The 25,636-nt window shown below is 39.1% G+C and overlaps 1 protein-coding gene across 1 annotated transcript in view; it reads right to left on the reverse strand.

Moving 5' to 3' along the window:
* LOC126457753 (uncharacterized protein KIAA0513) overlaps nucleotides 1-25,636 on the reverse strand; it is a 242,545-nt gene that overhangs the window by 25,528 nt on the left and 191,381 nt on the right. The window contains exons 6-7 of the mRNA XM_050094309.1: nucleotides 24,926-25,115; nucleotides 16,682-16,907 (exon numbers count right to left, since the gene is read on the reverse strand). Coding sequence (XP_049950266.1) covers nucleotides 16,682-16,907; nucleotides 24,926-25,115 — 416 coding nt within the window. The remainder of the gene's footprint in view (nucleotides 1-16,681; nucleotides 16,908-24,925; nucleotides 25,116-25,636) is intronic.

A 25,636-nucleotide genomic window follows, 5' to 3' on the forward strand; every position in this document is an offset into this window, starting at 1 on the left:
TTTCCTATATACTACAGTTTACATGACTACTGACGGGAATAGCTTTCTGCCTCAACAGACATTAGGGTTTGAAGGGTTGGTACCCTCCTTCTTTTCCCATTACACTGCATCTGGGATGGGATCAAAATTGTCTGTGTGCCAAGGAAGTGATAGGAGTGAGTTTTTGTTTCAGGGCTGGGTTCAGATGTAATACTAGCATCAAGACCTTGGAAGGAAAGCCACATACCATTAATTTTCTCAATTTTATTTGTGTCTATCAGATTACTACTGAGAGTCGGTAACTGTGGGTCTGCAGGTGCATACACAGTCGTCAGAGCATGATTAACATCCGTTGTCACTGTAACCTCTAGGATGCTGTGTGACATACCATATTGTGGGACTAAAAATTAGATTTTTCTCCTTCTCTCCTTCTACAAGGATAATGCGCCCCAGTGCATGAAGCTATGGTATATTAAGTGATGTAATATGAGGTATAATAATTAAGGATGAAAAGATTAATAATGAGAGAGTTAATTACACTTATACTGAATGTTAAAAAGACGATTACATTTTTTATTTCTTACATATTAATATTTCATGAATCTGTACATACGGTATATTACTTTGTCAAGGTGAATGAAGTCTAATGATTTTCACAGCCCTGCCACCGCTCTCATGTACATGATTGGTGCCACCATGCAAGGAAAAATTAAATTTTGTCCCCCCCCCCTATCCACACCTCCCCCTCACCTCGCCATACCTATGTCTGCATTACTCTTTCTCTTTCTATGCCTTTTTTCTTTAGGTGGTAGTTGCCTATATAAAACTGGTTAATCCAATACATGCAAGGATTATGTGCCCTAGTGGTTGGAGCTATGATGTATTAAGAGGTGTAATACGAGGTACAATGATTATGGATGAAAAAGATTAATAATGAGAGAGCTAATTACACTTATATTGAATATATTTACTTTTGCTCTTACCCCCGAGGACACCAAATATTGGTCAAGTAAAAATGTGTTGTCATAGCTCTGAGAGAAAGTGATGTTAATATGATGATATGTGCATGAAGTATATTGAAGACAATAGTTAATAAGGTGAAGAAGATTAATAGTGGTGATGAAGTGCACAAGTATTAGAAGATAGAGGTATAATGAGGATCACTATGTAGCAAGTTAACTAATCAAACTACCCGTTCCTCATTTTGAATCTTCGAACTTCACTTTATTTCTGTTGCTTTATATTTATAAATTTGTTTCTATGTGTTCACCGAGAGATCTTTTTTTTACTACATGTGTTTTAAGCTGTAGGTTTTCTCTAGCCAAGAACTTATGTAGGTCAAAGTAACTGTACCTGTTTAACTGACTTTCATGTGGAGTATGGGTTTTAAATGATCACAAACACTGTAAACCCCTTATCACAATCACTATGCTGAGTACTTTATCTCAACTAATGGCTATTCTAGTTTTGAGTATCTCTCTGCAAATTGATGTTTGTGTTTGGTATTCTGATAAATAGCATTGTCTTACTCTCTTTTACACATAACTGGAAACATGTAGCTGGTGTGTGCCATCAGCTGTGCATTAAAACATGTAGAGTACAGGTAGAATAATGTGGCTGGTTGATGCAGTCAGCAGGGCAAGCACAGGGAGAGCAGTAGTGGTGAAGGTTGCAGGCAGGCACTGTAGGTGAAATGCAAAGTGCTGGAGGAACACTGTTCTAAACTGAAGCCTATGCTCATACTTTTTGTAAATATTGAGTGAAGCATCTTCACACACACTTGCATGGCTACACAATGTCACCTCACTAACATGTTGTGCAGTCACTGTTTCGAGAGGACTTTGAAACAGTGGTTTATTAAGTGGAGAACTGAGTAAAAATAAGGTCAATAACCAATGAAAAAGCACATCCTTGGTACAAAAATAAATGTATAATGTCTTTACTTATGTTGTTCCAAAACCTACTGCATTTGTCATTTGACCAGCTGTTGATGGTCCTTAGAGATTACATTCTTCCATCAAAAATTTGGCAGTTAATGGAATACCATGGTAGTCAATGAAGTTTTGGATACTAACCATGTGGCAAAATACTCTCCTCTTTGCATTCTATCATTTACCAAAATCTCATTTCCATACCCCAAACAGTTTCTGAGATATGAGGGATGTTATGGATGTTTCATTCTGACTTTATTGCAATCACAAATGAGTAAGCTACATAATGTAAGTTCTCTTGAGATTGGTTAAATTTTGTAAGCAAAAACATATTATGTAATATGCACAAAATGCAATATCTTAGCAACTCCTATTTTTCACTGCAAACTTCTTTTAATTTCACACAGTGTCTTACTTAAATGCAAATGTCACAATAACTACAAATAGTAATGAAATGCTGAGCACCTCATTATGAAGCTCACATATAAAGCTATAAGCAGTGCAAAAATGTAATTTTTTACCAAATATTTTCTATAAAAGTGTTTGAGAAAGATTATAGTGAGTGTGCCTCGATTCTGTGATTGCTCCCAGTTGAAAGCAGCAAACAATGCTGACACCCCCTTCCAAACCAAATGAATGAACTCGCCCAGCACTTTGAATGAATACTGGTCACTGCAACCCAGCCTCTGTATCCTGCATGGACTCTACCATGATTGAGGTCATCCTTTAGAGAATGAACACATGGCTGAGGGCACTGGATGCACTGCCCTCACCTCTTCCCTTCCACAACTCTCCCCTCTTTCCACATGCAGTGCTCTATCTCTATCCTGCCCCACAAGTGGAACCTATGTATTACACTGTGAAGAGTATCTCCTCTCCACCAGTCTCTGCTGGAGCAACCATTATGCTTTTGGTGATATCACACGCCTTTTTGCTTTTCCTGCCACACATGTTACTGGCTCCTATCAGCTGATGTTTGTTTACATGCTGAATGCATGGATGCATTTCATCAAGCTGAATTCTAGATGTGCCACTCTTACACTTCATATGTTCTTCATTTTCCTTTATATGGTGTTAAAATTTTAATCCCTGCTTGTGGCATCTGTATTGAAGAGATTTTAAACTTTTGCTCTTCACATATTATCACCTACTTCTGTTATGACATTTTTATTAATATTTAGCTATATTGGCATTTTTCCAATGATGCATCCAAGCTGAAGCTATAGTATAACTTTGATCTAGAAGTAAGATTCAATTGTGTAACTCTTATTGTGCATTCCTAAGTATTTCAGTGTGCCATGTTTGGAAGGACTGTTACCCCATGAAATAATTTAAGTCATTTTAAAGTAAGTAGGTATACTGTTATCTCTTTATATGATATCTAGCCCTTACTGTAATAATACATAAGCTGTAGTTAAATCTAACAGTAAGGTGTGGGTGGAAGACTTTTAGGTTGAGTGGAAGACTTCTGGATTGTTCCCTATAGAATAAGGAAGAAGATTAGGGTTTACCATCCCTTCTACAGCGAGGTTATTAGAGATGGAGCACAAGCTCGGAAATGTTTCAAGGATAGGGAAGGAAATCAGCCATGTCCTTTCAAAGGAACCATCAGTACACTTGCTTGGAGTGATGTCTGGAAATCCCTATACAAGAGGTGTATCAACACATCTGAGTCTAGGAATTTTAGTGTTAGAAATTTGTGGAGTACAAGTTTTGTAATTACTTAGCAAATCTTTTATGTGTAAAACATTGTTCTCTGACTTTTATAGTTTTAAGGTAGCTATCATAGGTGTAAACACTGTGTGTCAGTTACTAAGGTAACACTGGGCCTTCATTGTTACAATTGTTCAGAACTGTTTGAGGTTCCTCCCCAATTTTCAAACATTTGGGCATATGGGTTATTTTAGGGCAACTGGAGATAGTAAATTTGTGTTGGCTTGGATCAATATATCTAAGATTTTGTGTGTGTGTTCTATTGTATTTACTTTTATTAATGGCGCACCATTCAGAGCTATCAGAAATTTGTGGTTTTTTATTGTGTAGCCTCTATTGTCAACTAATTTTATCATAAGTCCCACATTTTGTCAGTCTATTGTCTTTTGACTCAGTTACTGATTCGTGTCTCTATATTTGCATGTGTGCAAGTTATCTGGGGTAATGGGATCAACACAGAGGCTAAATGTTTCGATGATTGCCTTTATTTTTATTCATTTATTCAGATAATCCTTGTGAAAGGTACAATAAATCAATTTTGGTTCTGCTTCTTTGTATTTAATTTTTGTTGCTCCCAGAATTCCTTTATCCTTCAAGAGTGTCATTCCTTTTCTTAATGGGTCTACTTTCTTCCTTTTGTAGACCTCTTTCTTTCTTGAAATCTGTCTTTTGTGTTGCTTATCTAAAAAGTATTCTGTTATCTATTATGCCCATTCTATAAGGGGTGTTCAGAAAGAAATGAACTGGAGGCATAATTACAGCAACCAGTACCTGTATGTTAGAAGTATTGACTCTGGCTGTTGGGACACTTGTCCCACTGTGACACAAGGTGGTCAATGGGTGTCTCATAAAATTCCTGGGGCTGCAATGTTAACCAGTTCCGCACGTACAGCTGGAAATTGTCATCCGAGGTGAATAGTTTGCCCCTCAGAGCCTTTTTAAGGGGACCAAAAATGGTGTTATCACAGGGGAGAGGTTCAGACTGTATTGTGGCCAAGAACCTCCCATTTGAATTTCTGCAAGAGTGCTGTGACTGTGTTGGCCATATGAGGCTTTGCATTGTCGTGGAGCATAATGACCCCACGGGTGAGATTGCCTGGTCATTTTTATTTGATCACTTGGTGAAGGGTGGTCAAAGTTTGCAAGTAATGCTGGGCATTCACTGTTTTCCCGTGCTGCAAGAAGTGAATCAGAAGGAGGCCATCTTGGCCAAAGAAGAACATCAGCATAACCCTTCTTGCACTCATGTGGATGGCCTTGGCTTATTTTCATGGTGGTGACCCTGGATGCTTCCACTTGAAACTTTATCGTTTTGATTCTGGTTCGAAGTGATGACACCACTTGTGCCAGGAATGCATTCCGTTCTCGAGCATAGCCTCGCAGATGACCAAGACAGTGGGCCATTCGTCATGCTTCCTGGTGTGGTTGAAGACTGTGGGGCACCCATTGGGCACACATTTTGTGCATGTGCAGTCATTCCTTCATGATGGTATGAACACTTCCAACTTTCAATCCGACCACAGCGGCTATGGCTTTCACGGTCACTCGTGGTCCTGGGTAATGAGTGCATCCACCAGCTGGACGATGTCATCGGTAATGCAGTGTGATGCTCCAGACTGTGCATCATCAGCTAACGACACCCGTCCTTCCCTGAAGCGCTTGTACCATGCCTTGACCCTTGCAAGGGACATGCAGTGTTTGCTCACAAATGTTCGTTTCACCTACTCCATCCTCTGTCAGAAAACGAACAACACCTCTTTGCTCTTCTATTGACACCTCCATGTCACTGTTTGAAATGTGACTGGCAGTGTTGGATGATTGATGCATGCTGCTGCTAGCTCTGTATAGTCACGTGATGTGCATGCGTGACCTCTAGCAATGGGCTATGAACTTCCACACTCTGGTTGGAACCACACCCCATTACACACACCACGATATTACCTTCCTGTTACCGGTTTGTGCATTCCAGACTCTGGCTCATTTGTTTTTGAATACCCCTTATAAATCCTCTGTTTTTAATATCTTTGTCTATTTCAGTGAACCATGTGAGCTTTAATAAATTGACGATCTTCCTGGTTAGTCTGTTATTATCTATTTGGTATACGTGACCATAAAACTGTAGTTTTGGTTTCCTCATTACATCAGTTAGCTTTTCTATTTTCATATAGTGCTCTCTGTTTGATCTTAATTTGTATACAACATTAGTGTTACTTCTAGCTCCCAAAAGTTTCCTAGGATTCTTCTTTAAACTTTTTCTAGTTTTTCAAGATCCCCAAATCTTGTTAGTTGTAAGTGTTACTGCAGCATAGTTTTTCAGACCTTGCCACTGTTTGATAGTGTCTTAGTTTTGCGTTACACGACAAAGTTCTTTTTGTTACATACGTTTTTTATCATTTGGTATGCCTTTTCCATTTTATGTACTCTATTTTCTATGGCTATCTTTTCTTTTGTGCTGCTTGTTACCCATTCTCCTAGGTATTTAAAACAGTTTATTTTAGATATTGTGTCGTTATGAATTTTAAAAAGTCATGAAATGTGTTTTTTTTTTTTTCAAATGATATTGTTAGTCCCATTTTGTCTGCTTGCTACTGTTGTTCTACATTTTGTTCTCTGGCAATATCCAATCAGTCAGTAATTAATGCCATGTCATCTGCAAAAGCAATACAACCTATACTGATTTTATATGTGTTTCTTCCTAGTCAGACACCCCTAGTATTGATGGATTTTCTCAATTTTCTCACTACCTTCTCTAACATGCAGTTAAAAAGTAGGGTCAATTAACCATCTCCTTGTCTTACTCCTGATTTTATTTTGAAAGATTTTGACAGTTCACCCATAAATTTTACTTTTGATTTTGTGCTTGTGTTCCATTAATTATTTCTGTTGTTTTATTGTTGTGCATGAATTCCTTTAACATCTTGGTCAGTGTATTTCTATCAATTGAGCTACATGCATTTTTAAAATCTACAAAAGTTATCATGTATTTCAGGTTTCTGATTTCCTCATTTCTATTATGCTCTTTAGATTTAGTATTTGTTCTGCACGAGACCTTCTCTTCCTAAATCCTGTTTGATACTCTCCTAGTTGTCGGTTGTGGGTCAAGTATTCCTTCAGCTCTCTTTAAAAGCGCCACAGAAAGGACCTTATACGTCACTGGTAAGAAGGATATCCACATATAATTGTTAAGTTAAGATTTCTTTCCTTTTTTATGCAATGGATGTATCAATGCTGATGTCCATTCTGATGGTAGGCTGTCTTTTGTACAAATTTCATTAATGGTTTCTGATAGACATAGAATAATGTTGTCACTACAGTGTCTTCACAATTCAGAACTACATTCTTTTCTCCTGATGCTTTGTTATTTTTAAGTTTTTATGATTTCCTTGATTTCCTCTATTGTTGGTGGCTTTGAGTCTGGTTGTATTTTGATTACATTATCAAAATTAAATTCTTCTTTCAGTGGATCACAATTGTGTAATTCTTTGAAGTAGCCCGCAAGTATTGTGCAGTTCTTCATGTTATTATATGCAGTCTTTTGCATTTTTGAATCTATAATCTGTAAACTTGGGGGCATTTTGAATGTTTTATAAAAGTTCCTTGTGTTGTTCTGCTTAAAGTCTGTCTCAATTGACATTAATTGATCTTTTATATGTCGTACTCTGATCTTCTTGAGACCTTTGATGCATGTTTCCTTGCTTCTATAAAATTATTCTTGTTCTTATAATTTTTATTTGTGTTCCAAGCATGTTGCCATTTCTTTTTAAGATGGATATTTTCTTCTGCAGTCTCAATAATGTCATTTTTAAGTTGCTCCCAGTGTTTAAGTATTCTTTTTTTTCAACTGCATTTTGTAATCATTTTCTCTAGATAACTTCTGTATGTCAAAATTTCTGGGTTGGTGTTGGTTGTTTTTTCTAAAATATTGGTCTTACCTTGAATGTAATGATAGACAGGCAGTGGTCTGAATTTAAACCGGTCTCTTGGCTACTTTTACATTGATTACCTCCACTGCAGAGTGTCTACTTATAGCAATGTGATCATGTCATTTTTCATCACAAATTGGATATGGTAATTCCCATGTAGTTTGTTTTCTAGGAAGTTTTTTTGAAGAATGTAGATTTTAGTACTATGTTATGCTGCCCATATAGGCTGAAATGGAAATGTTGTGTGACTAGGGCCTCCCATTGGGTAGACCGTTCGCTGGATGCAAATCTTTCAATTTAATGCCACTTCGGCAACTTACACGTCGATGGGGATCAAATGATGATGATTAGGACAATGCAACACCCAATCCCTGAGCAAGGAAAATCTCTGACCCAGCCGGGAATCGAACCCAGACCCTTAGGATTGACATTCTGTTGCGCTGACCACTCAGCTACCGGAGGCGAACCACACATATGCTTAAGAGTCTTTCTCCATTTGCATTGGTTCTTTTATGTGCAGGGAATTTTCCTAGTGCTGATGTTCTTTGCCAATTTGTACATTAAAGTCTCCAAGTAGTAACACTGTGTTTTTTGATAGAATATGATCTAGAGTGTTTGATATAATTTGCCAAAAATTTTCAGTTTGCTCTTCCTGTGTTCTGTTTTTCTCATCTGTTGGTGCATGTGTCTTTAAAATAGTGTAAACTTTTCTTTGATGATTTAAACGTTAATGTGAAAAATCTTTAATTAATCAATTTAAATTCTATTATTGAGTTTAATATGATTTTGTTTACAATGAAACCTGTTCCAAATTGGGGTACATTTTTCATAACTCTGCTTCCTGGTTTTCTTTTGAATACTCTGAATCCTTCAGTATTGGAAGGATGTTCATCAGTAAATCTTGTTTCTTGTGGTGCTGTCATCATTATATTTTTTTTCTCCTTTACCAAGTTTATTAAAGTCTTAAGTTTTCCTGTTTTTAAGAGAAAGTTTACATTAAAAGTGGCTAGATAATTTATGTTTCTGTGTTTGATTGTACGGATTTGTTGTTTAAACCAGGTTTCAGAATGCCCTGACTCATTCTTTGCATGATGTTGTAGACCCCCAGAATCCGAATGCCTACTTTTCATTTCCTTGGAAATTGGAGATTGGGTGCTCTCTATGGTAAAATCTCTCATTTACTTGACACAAAATTTCTGGGCTACTAAATAAAATTTGAAAACCAATTTCAGGAAATTAGTCCTAACAATTTGAATCATATTCTTTACAATTCAGTTTTATGAACTAAGATTTAAATGAACAGTGGAGGCTAAAAAATGACAATACATCACAACAAAAAGCGAGATGAGTGTTAGTCAGATTCATATTTTGAAAAAATCTTAAAATTCTGATTAAAATAAAATGCAATTGCATGTCTTGTTATAGTGTTCTTGAATAAACCTTGATCCGATCATGACAAAAGTCAAAATACATATTCCCTCTCGCATTCCTTATTTCTATACACAATAAAATCTATGTAACATGGGATGACATGAATAAAACATTTAGTTACACCTAAGTGTCTAATTCTCAATGAACCTATGTAAAATACTTTATTTAACTAGAACATCTAGTCTCACAGTGTGTTGTGACTATAATTATGTCTCTTGGGTACACATTTATAATTAAGACTGGGGAGATACTTTCACGTAGTTCTAAGCAGCTATTAAAAATAACAAAGTACTCAGGTACAATTAACATGAATGAAACCATAGAAGTTAAGGGCAGGAACAGTAGAGAACAGGCATAAAATATAAAGTTATTGATAAGAAAATCAGATGCTTACTGATTATGCACAAAGAGAATAAAAGGATAGGTTACACCTGATGGCAGAACTTCAGGAAGTGCTCTAATTGAGTGCCCTGAGAAGAGAGGCATGCTGCTTCAATTTTTAAATCGTAGAAAGTTGACAAAGAACCAATACTGACGGAAGGATTCAGCATGAGCTACCCTTCTTTAACAGAAGACCTGTTCAGTACTGGTCCTGCCCTTAACTTTCATGTTATTTGTACTGAGCACCTTGTTATTTTTAATAGCCGCTTAGAACTACTTGAAAGTATCTCCCCAGTCTTAATTACATATGTGTACACAAGAGATGCAATTATAGCCACAACTCGCTGTAAGACTAGATGTTCTAGTTAAATAAAATATTTTACATGGGTTCATTTACAATTAGACACTAGCGTATAACTAAATATTTTATTCATGTCATCCCATGTTAAATGGAATTTTTTATGTATGGAAATAGGTAATGTGAGGGGGAATACATATTTAGACTTTTGACATGACTAGATCAAGGTTTATTCAAAAACACTACAACAAGACATGCACTGCATTTTATTTGAACCAGAATTTTAAGATTTTTTCAAAATATGTGACTAGCACTCATATCACCTTTTGTTGTGATGTATTATCATTTTTTAGCCTCCACTGTTCATTTAAAGCTGAGTCCATAAAACTGAATTATAAAGAACATGATTCAAATTGTTAGGATTAATTTCCTGAAATTGTTTTTGAAATTTTATTTAGTAGCCCAGAAATCTTGTGCCATGTGAATGAGAATTGCGGTCCTTCTTGAACAAGTTAGATTACTAAGTTTTGTGTATACTCTGAATATTTGGCATTTCCTTATTTGGCAGAGCTGGAATATAACTATGTACAAATTGCCCCCTTGAAAACATTACAGAAATAATTGTAACACAGTCCTCCCATAGTCTGTAAATCCCCTACCTGGGCCACTGTCTTTACTAGGAGGTGTCTGACAAACTTGTAAATGTTGTACTGTCCATCCCTGTGGAAGGGGGAAGAACATACAGGATGACCCCTGTTTAGGGGTTCTTAAAGGTCCAACCATGTCTTAAGCCTCTCCCTACTTAAGTCTTACTTTGGCATATGCGCCTTATGGAATGTCTAAGCATTAGCATTACTCCACATTTCTTATTGATTGCTGAAGTCAACATCTGCCACTCTTGCTGGTGTCCTGTTGAAGAAACTAGCTGCAAGTATCTGCATGTGATGAATAGAGACTGTGTGAAATGTGTCACATGTGTGGCTGGTGGAGGGTCTTGGAGGGCAGGGCAAGTTGCATCTCTCTTGTGTTTGAGCCTTAAGCTAGAGTTGGCAGCTTCTGTTGTCTGCCTCTGACCCTGTTCATGACGATGGCCATCAGCTACACCATGTCAACTGTCTTATCTCACATTTCCTGTATCTGTAACTTACTCAACCACCTAAACTGGCAGCTGTCCTTTACACCCACACCATGGCAAGCCCTACATAACTGATCGATTAGAATATACTATTTTCTATATTTATGTCTTTTATTTCAAGCTCCCACCCTCTCAATGCCTACCCATCCTGCTGGCATATTTTACAGTATCAAATATCAACTTCACCACAAGCACTGTATAGTGCCTGTGGCTAAGACCCTGAACAAATCATCCATTCAGAGGGTAACCCTTGTCAGTCTGTGGCCATATACCACTAAGATCACAATGTGCTACACAACATAGTATGGTTGCTGCTCCACAACCTGTGCTATTTAGATTACCATCAACATGGATTTTCTGAATAGCACAGGAGGGAGCTCTCCCTAAATCACATTCTAAGCAGCTGTAAGTTCCTTGTTCTCTATCTTCAGTAGTCACCATCTCCGACATGCCTTTGCTCCCTCTCTCCCTGTTCTCACTTCATTCCATCCCTCTGTCTCCATACCATCCTTTCACTCTTCCCAGCTCTCTTCTACTCCATACCAATACCTGCTTTCAAGCTTCTCCATAGTTTTTTTTTTCTCTTTCTTCTATTTTTTAGTGTTCTGTTCCTTCCTCCTGTCTTTTCCTCCTTTTATTTCTCCCTATATTCTTTGCAGAATTGCTGCTCATTGCTCTAATTCAACATGATCAGTGCCCCCCCCCCCCTTTCTCTCAACCAAATGCTTAGCCATTCCTCTATTTTGTGGTTACTGAGCTCAGCTCTTATACATGGTGTTTCAGGTAAGGTCTTTTTCTCTTTAACTTACAAGAAAAAGTGAAAGCACTATTTATTTATTTTGATAGGTAACCGTAAGATACATCGGTATTTCTGCAGAGTTAAGAACATAATTTATTTATTTTCCAGAGAGTTACAGCAACAAGTTATAATTTGTTAATTGAAACATTATGTTTGTCTATCATGTAGCTGATATATTTAAATCAGTTATCTAAAAATCAATTTAAAACAAACTTCTATCAATTTTAGTTAAGGAGCTAGAAACATTCAAAGTTATAGAGTCAGATGCAGCATGCTGTACTGAAGTGGCTGCATTGAGATGAATGTCATGCTGACATAAAGTTCACTTAAGTGAATTGTTCAACCAAATGCCCATTTTCATGAATGAACAACTCATTTTGCCTTCTAAACAACCTCACACAAACACACATATCCATCCGCACATACACAGTCACAAGCAGACATTTGTAAATGCAAAGAGTTTGGGCAGAGATGTCAGTCGAGGCGGAAGTACAGAGGCAAAGATGTTGTTGAAAGACAGGTGAGGTATGAGCGGCGGCAACTTGAAATTAGCGGAGGTTGAGGCCTGGTGGATAACGAGAAGAGAGGATATACTGAAGGGCAAGTTCCCATCTCCGGAGTTCTCACAGGTTGGTGTTAGTGGGAAGTATCCAGATAACACGGACGGTGTAACACTGTGCCAAGATGTGCTGGCCGTGCACCAAGGCATGTTTAGCCACAGAGTGATCCTCATTACCAACAAACACCGTCTGCCTGTGTCCATTCATGTGAATGGACAGTTTGTTGCTGGTCATTCCCACATAGAAAGCTTCACAGTGTAGGCAGGTCAGTTGGTAAATCACGTGGGTGCTTTCACACGTGGCTCTACCTTTGATCGTGTACACCTTCCGGGTTACAGGACTGGAGTAGGTGGTGGTGGGAGGGTGCATAGTACTGGTTTTACACCGGGGGCGGTTACAAGGGTAGGAGCCAGAGGGTAGGGAAGGTGGTTTGGGAATTTCATAGGGATGAACTAAGAGGTTACGAAGGTTAGGTGGATGGTGGAAAGACACTCTTGGTGGAGTGGGGAGGATTTCATGAAGGATGGATCTCATTTCAGGGCAGGATTTGAGGAAGTCATATCCCTGCTGGAGAGCCACATTCAGAGTCTGATCCAGTCCCGGAAAGTATCCTGTCACAAGTGGGGCACTTTTGGGGTTCTTCTGTGGGAGGTTCTGGGTTTGAAGAGATGAGGAAGTGGCTCTGGTTATTTGCTTCTGTACCAAGTCGGGAGGGTAGCTGCAGGATGCGAAAGCTGTTTTCAGGTTGTTGGTGTAATGGTTCAGGGATTCCGGACTGGAGCAGATTCGTTTGCCACGAAGACCTAGGCTGTAGGGAAGGGACCGTTTGATGTGGAATGGGTGGCAGCTGTCATAATGGAGGTACTGTTGCTTGTTGGTGGGTTTGATGTGGACGGACGTGTGAAGCTGGCCATTGGACAGGTGGAGGTCAACGTCATGGAAAGTGGCATGGGATTTGGAGTAGGACCAGGTGAATCTGATGGAACCAAAGGAGTATAGGTTGGAGAGGAAATTCTGGAGTTCTTCTTCACTGTGAGTCCAGATCATGAAGATGTCATCAATAAATCTGTATCAAACTTTGGGTTAGCAGGCCTGGGTAACCAAGAAGGCTTCCTCTAAGTGACCCATGAATAGGTTGGCGTACGAGGGGGCCATCCTGGTACCCATGGCTGTTCCCTTTAATTGTTGGTATGTCTGGCCTTCGAAAGTGAAGAAGTTGTGGGTCAGGATGAAGCTGGCTAAGGTAATGAGGAAAGAGGTTTTAGGTAGGGTGGCAGGTGATCGGCGTGAAAGGAAGTGCTCCATCGCAGCAAGGCCCTGGACGTGCGGAATATTTGTGTATAAGGAAGTGGCATCAATGGTTACAAGGATGGTTTCTGGGGGTAACAGACTGAGTAAGGATTCCAGGCATTCGAGAAAGTGGTTGGTGTCTTTGATGAAGGATGGAAGACTGCATGTAATGGGTTGAAGGTGTTGATCTACGTAGGCAGAGATACGTTCTGTGGGGACTTGGTAACCAGCTGTAACCCTTCTTTCCATCAGTCCCTATACCAGTTCCAAACTGAACAATCCATTGCCCTCACCCACCTAATCCTTCATCTACACATCAACTCAGCCAATGAACACACCTATCAACTCCTATCCTTAATAAAAGTCCTCAATCTTTCCTCTCCCACATCCACACCAGCTGTTCAGAGCATCCTCCTACAGGCCAACCGCAAATTAGAACAGCATGCCACCCTCCACCTCAAAAAACTATCCAATCTCCTGGTTTCCCACCTCTAGAAAGGCAACTCACTCACCCTTCACAACCTTTCCAGCAAACCTCAACCTCCTCTCATTGCACACAGACCCAGTCTCTCCCATCTACTCAATCTCCCACTTCCAGCTCCACTCCGCCTGAAACCTCAAAATTCCAATCAACACAATCTGGAACCACAACACCCTAATTCATTAGTTAACCTTTCCTCCAAACCTCTCTCCCAGTCCGAAACCTCTGTCCTATCCAAAGGCCTCACCTTCAGCCCCACTCCCAGATTCAACCAAACAGCCCTTGTCAAAGATTTACTGTCCTACACCCATACTCTCTGCTGGAAATATCACTTTGCCACGAAGAAAAATGGTCCTAATCCTACTCCTAATGATCCAACTCCTCAAGACACTATCCAAATTGAACCCTGCCTGGAACAGTTCCGTCCTCCGTCACAGCGGGACCCACCTCCTCTTCCTCAAAATCACCCTTTCCAAACTTTCCAGGAATTTCTGACTTCCAGCCTTGGCTCTCAATCCTTCTTAAAAAACCTTAATCCTACTCCCAACATCACCACTGCTGAAGCCCAGGCTATCCGTGATCTGAAGGCTGACCAATCCATCGTCATTCTTCCGGCGGACAAGGGTTCCATGACCGTGGTACTTGATCGTCGGGAGTATGTGGCTGAGGGACTGCGGCAGCTTTCAGACACCACTACATACAAAGTTTGCCAAGGTAATCCCATTCCTGATGTCCAGGCAGAGCTTCAAGGAATCCTCAGAACCTTAGGCCCCCTACAAAACCTTTCACCTGACTCCATCAACCTCCTCACCCCTAAAATTCACAAACCAAATCATCCCGGCCGTCCCATTGTAGCTGGTTACCAAGCCCCCACAGAACATATCTCTGCCTATGTAGATCAACACCTTCGACCCATTACATGTAGTCTCCCATCCTTCATCAAAGACACCAACCACTTTCTCGAATGCCTGGAATCCTTACCCAGTCTGTTACCCCTGGAAACCATCCTTGTAACCACCGATGCCACTTCCTTATACACAAATATTCCACACGTCCAGGGCCTTGCTGCGATGAAGCACTTCCTTTCACGCCGATCACCTGCCACCCTACCTAAAACCTCTTTCCTCATTACCTTAGCCAGCTTCATCCTGACCCACAACTTCTTCACTTTCGAAGGCCAAACATACCAACAATTAAAGGGAACAGCCATGGGTACCAGGATGGCCCCCTCGTATGCCAACCTATTCATGGGTTGCTTAGAGGAAGCCTTCTTGGTTACCCAGGCCTGCCAACCCAAAGTTTGGTACAGATTTATTGATGACATCTTCATGATCTGGACTCACAGTGAAGAAGAGCTCCAGAATTTCCTCTCCAACCTCAACTCCTTTGGTTCCATCAGATTCACCTGGTCCTACTCCAAATCCCATATCACTTTCCTTGACGTTGACTTCCACCTGTCCAATGGCCAGCTTCACACGTCCGTCCACATCAAACCCACCAACAAGCAACAGTACCTCCATTATGACAGCTGCCACCCATTCCACATCAAACGGTCCCTTCCCTACAGCCTAGGTCTTCGTGGCAAACGAATCTGCTCCAGTCCGGAATCCCTGAACCATTACACCAACAACCTGAAAACAGCTTTCGCATCCTGCAGCTACCCTCCCGACTTGGTACAGAAGCAAATAACCAGAGCCACTTCCTCATCTCTTCAAACCCAGAACCTCGCACAGAAGAACCCCAAAAGTGCCCCACTTGTGACAGGATACTTTCCAGGACTGGATCAGACTCTGAATGTGGATCTCCAGCAGGGATATGACTTCCTCAAATCCTGCCCTGAAATGAGATCCATCCTTCATGAAATCCTCCCCACTCCACCAAGAGTGTCTTTCCACCATCCACCTAACCTTCGTAACCTCTTAGTTCATCCCTATGAAATTCCCAAACCACCTTCCCTACCCTCTGGCTCCTACCCTTGTAACCGCCCCCGGTGTAAAACCAGTACTATGCACCCTCCCACTACCACCTACTCCAGTCCTATAACCCGGAAGGTGTACACGATCAAAGGCAGAGGCACGTGTGTATCGACCTGCCAGCACTTTCGTTTGGTAAGTCACATCATCTTTGTTTTTAGATATATTTTTCACACGTGGAATGTGTGTGTGTGTGTTTGTGTGTGTGTTCCAACTTTCAGAAGACATGTTGTGCCATGTGTTAGCTACCCATTGCTTTTATAATTGTCCACATGAGAACAAGTATATTGGTAATCAGTCATTAACAAAATTGATATGAAACCTGTACTGCACCGCTAGTGATCCATAACTTGCTGAGTGATTGAAAATATGAAGTTCTGTTGATGTAAGTTACTGAACTGTGTGTTTAGTTAAGGACTTAAAATTAATATCCATAGCTGACCATCATAATTATTGATGAATACACAGGATGTGGAGAACTATCAATTTCAAATTCATCTATGAATGAGCCATTTGTTGCTGCCATTTATCATTTCACTGAAGCAATTGCAGCTTCCACAATGCTACGAGAAGAGGCTAAAAGACATAAATACAAGGTTAGTACACTTACAGGGTTAGTTTCTCATTTTACAATGGATTTAAGATGGTATCTTACAGTTGTAAGTTTCTTTTGAGTGTGAAAATACAGATCTTAGTAGTAATTTATGAAAGAGAACATTACCAAATTAGAACATTTCATAAAAGCTTTAATATAGGCTGCCTTAAGCAGTGAAATATATTTGCTTACCCTAACTGTCCAAATGTTATGTTTTCCTGGTACTGTCTCTCATCTGTTATTGCCTCAAGTGAATTATGGTGAATTTCATCTCTAGTGACAACAGGTCGGTGCACCCGCTCACACTGTAGTGCATCAAAGAAGGCAGCATTCCAGAATCGCAAACTGTGCCATATGGGCTGGTCTTTCAGATATGTGTATAAGTATTCTTTGTATGGTTCACACCCAGGAACATCAACTAGTCAAACAAGATAAAATATGGCAATGTTACTATAATATTACAACAACTGCAAAGTTGATAGTATATCATCAGTGTTAATATGATATTACAAAAAAAGTACAAGTACTACAATCTGAAGTCAGGTATTATATTTTACATTAAAAGTATGATTCTTTTTACATGCATTGGCATTTAAAATGCATATTTTATTACCATTTTATATACGCACACAGGTAAACAAAAAATGTTTTAGAACAAGAAGTAAACAATTTTGTCATATGTTTTATGCCTTTTATTGAGTAAACATCAACAGTTTAGATAGTTTACACAACCAAAGCTAGCCCTAGCATAAGAGATTACCTTAATCTCCCAGTAGGCTTCTTGCAGGGATCTTACAAAACAATTAGACACACAAAATTCTGTTGCTTTATAGGAGGGATAATGCCAGTGAGATGAAGTAATATCTGGAGATATACATTTTAATTTCTGGCAGTATTTGTATAGGAAGGGGAGTGAAAATGGTGACAAAGTATCTGATCACCAAACTTTGTATCTTTGTCCTAGGCTGAGTATAAATCACCTCTATGGCATCTCATGGACAGAAAGTATTGGCGCAGTTGATTGTGATCCATCTATTGCATAGGGATTCACTCCACAATACTGCTGCTCTCATCAGCTCTGATTGCATGACTGCCAAGTGAATATGTATTTCATGGATTCGTAGAGCCATAGACAATGCCATGCAGGACCTTATGCTCCCCCTCCCCCCCCCTCCCCCTTACTACCACCACTGCCACCTTCAGCATCACTACAAATAGTGGCTGAGGGGATAGACATATTGTCCACTCAGCTATGTGGGTTCATTTAGCAGCGTCATGTACCTCGAGTCACAAAATGGGCTTGTTTGCAGCTAGATGAGTTCCATATGAACAGTGCAATGACATATAGAGTACCATGAACTGTCAGCATGGAGACCCTTGTTGCAGTTTCCCTTGACATGGCAGCAAAGCCTGGAGCAACCAATAGTGGTGCAACCAACAACAATGGACACAGGAGTGGCACCAGGTCATCATTTCAGTTGAGTCCAGATTCTGCATATAGTATCACAATGGACGTAACTGCATGTCAAGGAATTGAAGAAAACGAATGTTGCTGGGTTGCATTTCTCATCATCGTACAGTTCACACCTTAGTATGATTGTCTGGAGAGCCATGAGGTACACAGTTAGGTCATCTCTGGTTTGTGTAGATGGTAATTTGGGTAGTAGTACATGTTATATTCCTGGCATATTAAGACCAGTGACTACAAGTGTGGTTTGGAAAGTTCGTGGAATCACCACGAGAGATCAGCTCTAGTGCAACAAATTGATCATGGTATATTCATTGGACAGTTGCCTGTAAACATGTGCCATGTCAATGCTCTTGGAAGAGAGCTGTGGAGGTGACTTGGTTCTGCCATTGTTCCCTCGTAATGATTGGCGAAAATGGAGAAAAATTGAGATTAGAGCAGTGGTTAAGTACTTCATAAAGAAAGGTATGAAAGCAAAGGACATTCATGCTGATTTCCAGAATACACTGCAGAACTCTGATCCTTATATTCAACTGTTGCCAAGTGGACAAATGAATTTAAATTTGTTTGGGAGAGCTTAGATGATGATCTGCATGGTGGTCAGCCAATATGTGTCACTACTCAAGAAATCAATGCAAAAGTGCACAAAATGGTCATGGAGGATCACTGATTGAAAGTGCGTGAAATTGCTCACACTTTCCAGGTGTAATCTGAAAGGGTATATCACATTTTAACTGAAGAATTAGAAATGAAAAAAATTATCTGCAATGTGGGTGCTGCGACTCTCGGTGCTGGATCAAAAACGCATGAGAATGGACATATCGGAACAATGTTTGGACAGTTTCAGGAGAAAAAAACAAGATTTTTTGCACTGGTTTGTGACCACAGATGAAACTTGGGTGCACTACTATACCCCAGAGACAAAACAACACTCAAAGCAGTGGAAACATGATGATTCTCAGCCATCAAAAAAAGCAAAGACAATTCCTTCAGCAGGAAAGGTCATGGCATCAGTGTTCTGGGATGTGAAGGGAATTCTGTTTGCAAATTATCTCCCCACAGGGCAGACAATTATAGGAGAATACTATTCTAACCTCCTGAACAAATTTCAACAAAAGATACGTGAAAAACGGCCAGGTTTAGCAAGGAAGAAAGTCATCTTCCATCAAAACAATGTGCGCCCCCACACATGTGCCATCACCATGGCAGAATCATATGAACTAAGGCATGAATTGTTGCCACACCTGGCTTATTTACCTGGTATGGTTCCGTCAGACTTCCATCTCTTCCCAAAACTGAAAATTTTTCTTGGTGGATGAAGATTCACTTCAAACAAAGAATTCATAGCTGGAGTCGACAACTATTTTATAGGCCTGGAGGAAACTCATTTTCGAGATGGGATCAAGGCACTGGAACATTGTTGGACCAAGTACATTAATCTACAAGGAGACTACATTGGAAAATAAAACGAAGTTTCAGTGATGAGAGTACTTTTTTCTATTCCGTTCAGAGAACTTTTCAAACCATCCTCATATTTTACAACAAGATAACCTAAAACCGCATGTTACTTATGCTGCTCTGACCAACCTTGTTCAATTGTTGTGCTGGAGAGCATATTCTCCTGATATCTCAACCATTAAAAACATCTTTCATGGATTGCTGACAGTCTGGTATACCATCACTAGGATTGATAAACTTTGGCACAGAGATGAAGCAGTGTGGAATGAAATTACAGTATCTATCACCCAAGTTCGGTTCAACTTGATCTCAAACAGGCTAGAGCTGTGTACTACATTTTGCACACTGTACACCCCTAAACTTCTTAAAAATTTAGTCTTGCATTCATTTCATTACGGTGTACAAGCACAGTACATAAGATTTTGCTATCCTTCATTGTGTTGTAATTTTAATGGCCAGTAGCGTCTAATGAGGGACTGTTTGTAAGCAAGATGGTTATTGTCCTACAGTAGAATAAAATCTTATCCTTCATTGTGCTGTAATTTTAATGGCCAGTAGTATCTAATGAGGGACTGTTTGTATGCAAGATGGTTATTGGCCTACAGTAGTATAAAATCTGCATGACTACATCGCTATTCATCCTGGAACAACAGCTGTCTATATTTGTAGCACAAGATATCTATATACAATGAGCATTACTGTTACTTGGGTATCAAGAAGCTACCAGGAATCTTGGATGTAGATAATGAGACTATTTGTAAACAGAGTGGCTAGCAAAGTGTGTTTCTAATTTTCTTTTGAATTTATAGACAGTGTTAATTTCTTGTTTTGTTTTGCTCATTGAAGGCATTTGCACTCTGCTCTGAATCATAAACAAAAAGGTCTGCTTTTGCTGAAGGAACACTTCCTTTGACTGCATTGCCTCAGACATAACGTTTTTAAAGTTTATAGGTAGTGATGGTACACAAAATAAGTCACCACAATGATCTTCAAGCCCAAACAATGAGATATGTTTCTTAAGTGGAAGTATGCCAAACTGAACTTCTTGATTAGTTTGTTTGTGTGTTGACTATTTTTTAGCTTGTTATCTGGCAGGAACGCAAATAATTTTACACATACTATGAACAAAGGGCAAGGTACAAAAGTAACTACATGTAACATCCATTACTACCACAATATTTGAGTTTCCTAAAAGTAGACTGTCAATAGCACAGGCAGTTGCTTTGTCAATTCACAGTCATCATCATCATCACCACCACCACCACCACCACCACCACCACCACCACCGAAACAGCAGCTATTTAACAAGTAATTCTGGATAGGCCCCTTCTCTAAATTTCTCTAGACCAGGGCTTACAAATTCACTGGTTCTGAGCATGAGCGCTCACACCTGCTCAAGCTTTCACTCACTAATAGAGCAGTTGCAGCATGGTGGGGAGCGAGGGGAATGCACATGTATCGCGTGGTGCTGACAACACAGGAGAGGCACTACTGTGAAATGGGGAAGGAGCAGTTTCAACAGTGGTGCCATCAAATAGCAGCAGTGGCAAGTCTACATTGTGTAACATGGACAATGACTTCACATTTCAGTCTGCAGTGTGAGAAATCTTTTTACGCAAAGATAAGAGTTTGCAAAATGTTTAAGTGTGTTATAAAAAAATGAATACTTTCAGGAATTCAATTTCCAGAGGCACTACATGTCTTACCACATTAAAGAATACAGAAATGGAAAATGTGAAAGATCTGTGTATCAATAGGTTTAAAAACTTAGAAGGAAGATATCTGAAATGGAGGAAGAAGAGGAGGAAAAATCAAGTGCATGTGTAATTAAGATGAGTTACAACATAGTGTTCACTTTAGTAAGGCCCTTGCACCCCCTTCACAGCTGATGATTTAATAAAAAAGAATACTTGTAGCTGCAACTGAACATTTATGTCCACTTCAAATAGAAATTTCACTTGGTACAGTTACAAAAAAGACAATCATTTATCATACACAGTTTATGGCAGACACTGTTCAGAGCCTGTCACGAAACAAGCTGAGATCTCTTTACTTCCTCTCCTGTTTTGCAATCTGCCTCCTTAAATTCATTTTATTTTCATTTTTGCCTAATTACCATTGACATACATGAGTATACTCTGCATTTCCATAAAAGAGAAAGGTTGGCTCTCAGTCTTAAGGAATGTAGCACCAAATCTAATTTTGTGCTTAGTTTTGTGTATGTAATTAATTTACTACTTTAATTTGACCATTTCTGGTTAATATTTTTGATATAGGGTGAAATCAGGAACTGTTTTGTGACAATATTAGAGAAGGAAAATTGCTACTCACCGTATAGCAGAGATGCTGAGTCACGATAGGCACAACAAAAAGATTCACACAATTACAGCTTTTGGCCACTATGCCCTTTGTCAGCAACACACACACACACACACACACACACACACACACACACACACACACACAAATGCGCGCGCGCGTGCAAACGCAACTTGCACACACAACTGCAGTTTCAGTTGTCTGAGACAGCAGACATGTGTGCAAGTTGTGTTCGCGTGTGTGTGTATCTGTGTGTGTGTGTGTGTGTGTGTGTGTGTGTGTGTGTGTGTGTGTGTTTATATATATTGCTGACAATGGGCTTAGTGGCTAAAAGCTGTAATTGCATGAATCGTTTTGTTGTGCCTATTGTGACTCAGCATCTCTGCCATATGGTGAGTAGCAACTTTCCTTCTCTAATATTGTTATATTCCATCTTGGATTTTCCATTGTTTAATTGTTTGTGACTTAGATTCTATTGTTGACTTTATAAACAAATGTAAATTGTGTACTAATTATAAACATTTGAAGAAGAACTACTAGGATTCATAAAGTATTTATTTCACTCCATTCGAAAACATATTAGCAAAGTTAGCCCTTAATTAATTACAAAATAATTACCAGGTTTCTCAAAAGTATTGTTTGTATAACTATATCTGTTAATTTCATTATTTAAACACATAATTCGGCCTAACCTTTGTGGTAGAAGAAATTGTAAAAAGAAGGAATTTTTAGATGTATTCAGTTAATCAAATGAGTTATGTTTTAAACACTGAACAATGTATAGTTTAAGTGCCTATTATTGTGAGGATATATAAAGGCCTGATTTTTGGTCCTGAGTCAGTCAGTCCATGGCCGATTTTCAGAGGGAAACTATGTACTGTTTCAAGTAACAACAATACATCAACTTAACAATGGAATTAGTGTAACACAAATAGGCCATGTGTTAAAACAATGACAGTGTCTGTTCAATTTATTTGAGAAATAGTGTCACACGTACCTTATTATTCAGCAAGAACTGTATGGTTACATATTTACTGCTCATAGATGTTCAACAGCAAACTATTGTAGCAGTATACTGATGTTTGCCTGCAAGTTTTTATGGGACTTAACATTTACCAATAGTGAACTGGCCATACAACTGTGTAATATTGGGGGGTTGTGAACAGTGAATGTAAAGAACTGTGAAATGCAACTGTGCAACTGTCGGCTAAATCATTTACAGTAGTCAGTGTCGAACTTCCATGCCCCCATTTTTCAGCCAGTATAACAGTGCAGTACATTGACACCAAGGACTATCAACAAATAAAGCAGGCAAACATCACAAGCCAGCTTGCAAAATCTTTGCAAGGATTTTGTTGGATACTCTTTAGTGCTCTATGAAAGTGTAAATGTCACAGGCATAGAGATGGATGTGACATTCCTAGCAGTATTGAAGAAAGTGTACAAAATGTAGGTTTGTGAATGAATTTATTAGTTTATGTGACCACAGACAAAGTGTCAGTCATGTTTCACAGTGCAACTAAACGGGAAAAATGAAAGAGCTTCCATTACCCAGTTCACATTGATATGCAGCTTGAAGTAACTGATATGTAATGCACAGGAAATATAAAGTTTTTGTATCTGCATAGGGCATGACAATGGCAGGAAACTGCCACTTAGGCACCAATGTAAACTATACTAGCTGACAATGGATCTAATACAAAGCCAGGGAGCTGATTCTCAAAGGAGGGAACAAAATTCAACATATGAGTTAATATAAGGGACAGCAGAAAATACAAACAACATGTAGAGAGAAGCATGGAGAAAAATACAAAATGCAGACTGCAAGAGCAACTGAACAACTAAGCACTTGGGAACAGAACACAGCCAGAGGTGAAGGTGAAGGAAAGAAGGAAGATTGAGTTTTAATGTCCTGTCAGTAGCAAGTTCTTTAGAGGTGGAGCTTAGATTGGGGTGAGTATCTAAAGGACATTGGTCATGTCATTTTCAAAAGAATCTTCCTGGCATTTGTGTTAAGTGATTTAGGGATAGTATAGAAAATAAAAAATGTGGACTGTTGGACAGAAGTTTTAACCTCTGCCTTCCTGAAATGTGAGTCCAATGAGCCACCTTGCTTGGTCTAGAGCAGTGCTACACAGCAAATCTACTCTGTGAGCAGATGATGAGTACAGGCCTGAAGCAGTGAGCACTGTACTCCTTATATCTTCACAGGAAGTGAGAAAATTTATACAGAGGGAAATGCTTATAGAAATCTAAACTGCTTTTTTAGTATGCCAGCCAGTGGATGTACATATGGACACAAATGAAGTGGTGTGGATCCCATGGCAGTGTAGTGTAGCAACCTGCCACGAATGGTGCACACAGAGCATTCTATAGGCACATCCACTGACCCATGTTGTTCACCTGTTGGCAATGATAGGCCAGGCCAGGCCGATCAGATCTTATTTGTAATATTTGTTAAGAAAAGTAAGTCTTGATAATAGTTACTTGTTCAATAGGTATGATTATTTGGCAAGAGGAGACCACACAACATTTCAGCAACGCACTATGTTCTGTTTCTAGGAGTACTATGTTAAAAGAACTTCTTAACTTCTCATGATAGAGGTTCACGGTCATGAGGAATTTCTTAAAAGACATTGTATCTGCTGTTGACTGTAGAAGTTACTTATTTCACAATTGCAGTTTCAGCCTTTGGATCATTTTGAAGAGGTACTGCAATGCCAAAATTGCAGTTGTGAAATAAATAATTTCTACAATCAATGGTGAATATGATGTCCTTTACAAAAAGACTTCTGTTTACAGCTGTCTATACTTCTGTGCACAATTCTTGAATAGAGCAGGAGGGGGAGGAATGATAGTGGACTGTTCTTGATTGACTGTCCAACACACACTATGAGGTGGCCTGCTGGCTTGTGGAATAAAAATGTAAATGTAAATGTGAGTGAATTCCATTTATTTCTAAAAGATGCTACTTGAACCATTCCTTACATCAGAACACCATTCTCTGTGTGACAGTTATGAAATAATATCAATGTTGAAATAATACATGCTGCTTTAGTTTAAAATGTTTCTTCAAACTAAGGACATGTAAGACAAAATAAAAATACTTTATCCTATTACATTATGTTCATGTTTTTAAGTTTACTGTAAACATGTTAAAAATGATAAAATACATGTAAAGGTTGTTTTACCTTCATAGTAAAATGTGAAACACATGTTCATGAGAGATTTAGCTGGTGAAAAATCATCTGCATCAGCACATTCAAAGAGTACAATGGCAAAATATTGTACCAAACTGTAGAACGTTGATTCATCAACTCTTTTGTTCAACACTCTTTGTGCATTAACGAACCTTGCAAACCACAATCTTCCACATTCATGCTGAAAAAAGAAATTCATTTAAGTAATGCTGTTTCATTTTAAATTGTGTAAAAAATGTCTTAGTAACCAAAGACGCCCATGTGATAGTTTGAATGGCAGGGGATACAAAGTATTCTTAATATTTCGGAAGACAAATGGCTACTTGTATAAATCATTTTCTTGAAAGAAAAACACATGAGTGCACTGTATTTTTTCCTTTCCCTGGGAGCTATGGGCTGGAGGAGGGCATGGACCCACCTTGCCTCCAGATGTGTGGACCCTTGTTAGTAACACATTGTGATTTTTGATCATATAATTACCACCAACGGCATTTACATATAAAATACCAACTCTTTGTTCAACAGATAGTCATACAACAAACTAATTTTATCAATTAGGCCTCTACAGGTTTATATCTGGTAATTACTGCAGTTCAGAGTTAGTGGCAGTTAGCCTTGTTCATAATGCCAGGACACACTGTGATTTCTTTCATCTTAATCTCTTGTGACCATTTTCACTAATATTACTATTATTATTATTAT

This window comes from Schistocerca serialis, chromosome 2, assembly GCF_023864345.2.
Source record: "Schistocerca serialis cubense isolate TAMUIC-IGC-003099 chromosome 2, iqSchSeri2.2, whole genome shotgun sequence".
Taxonomy (NCBI): Eukaryota; Metazoa; Arthropoda; class Insecta; order Orthoptera; family Acrididae; genus Schistocerca; species Schistocerca serialis.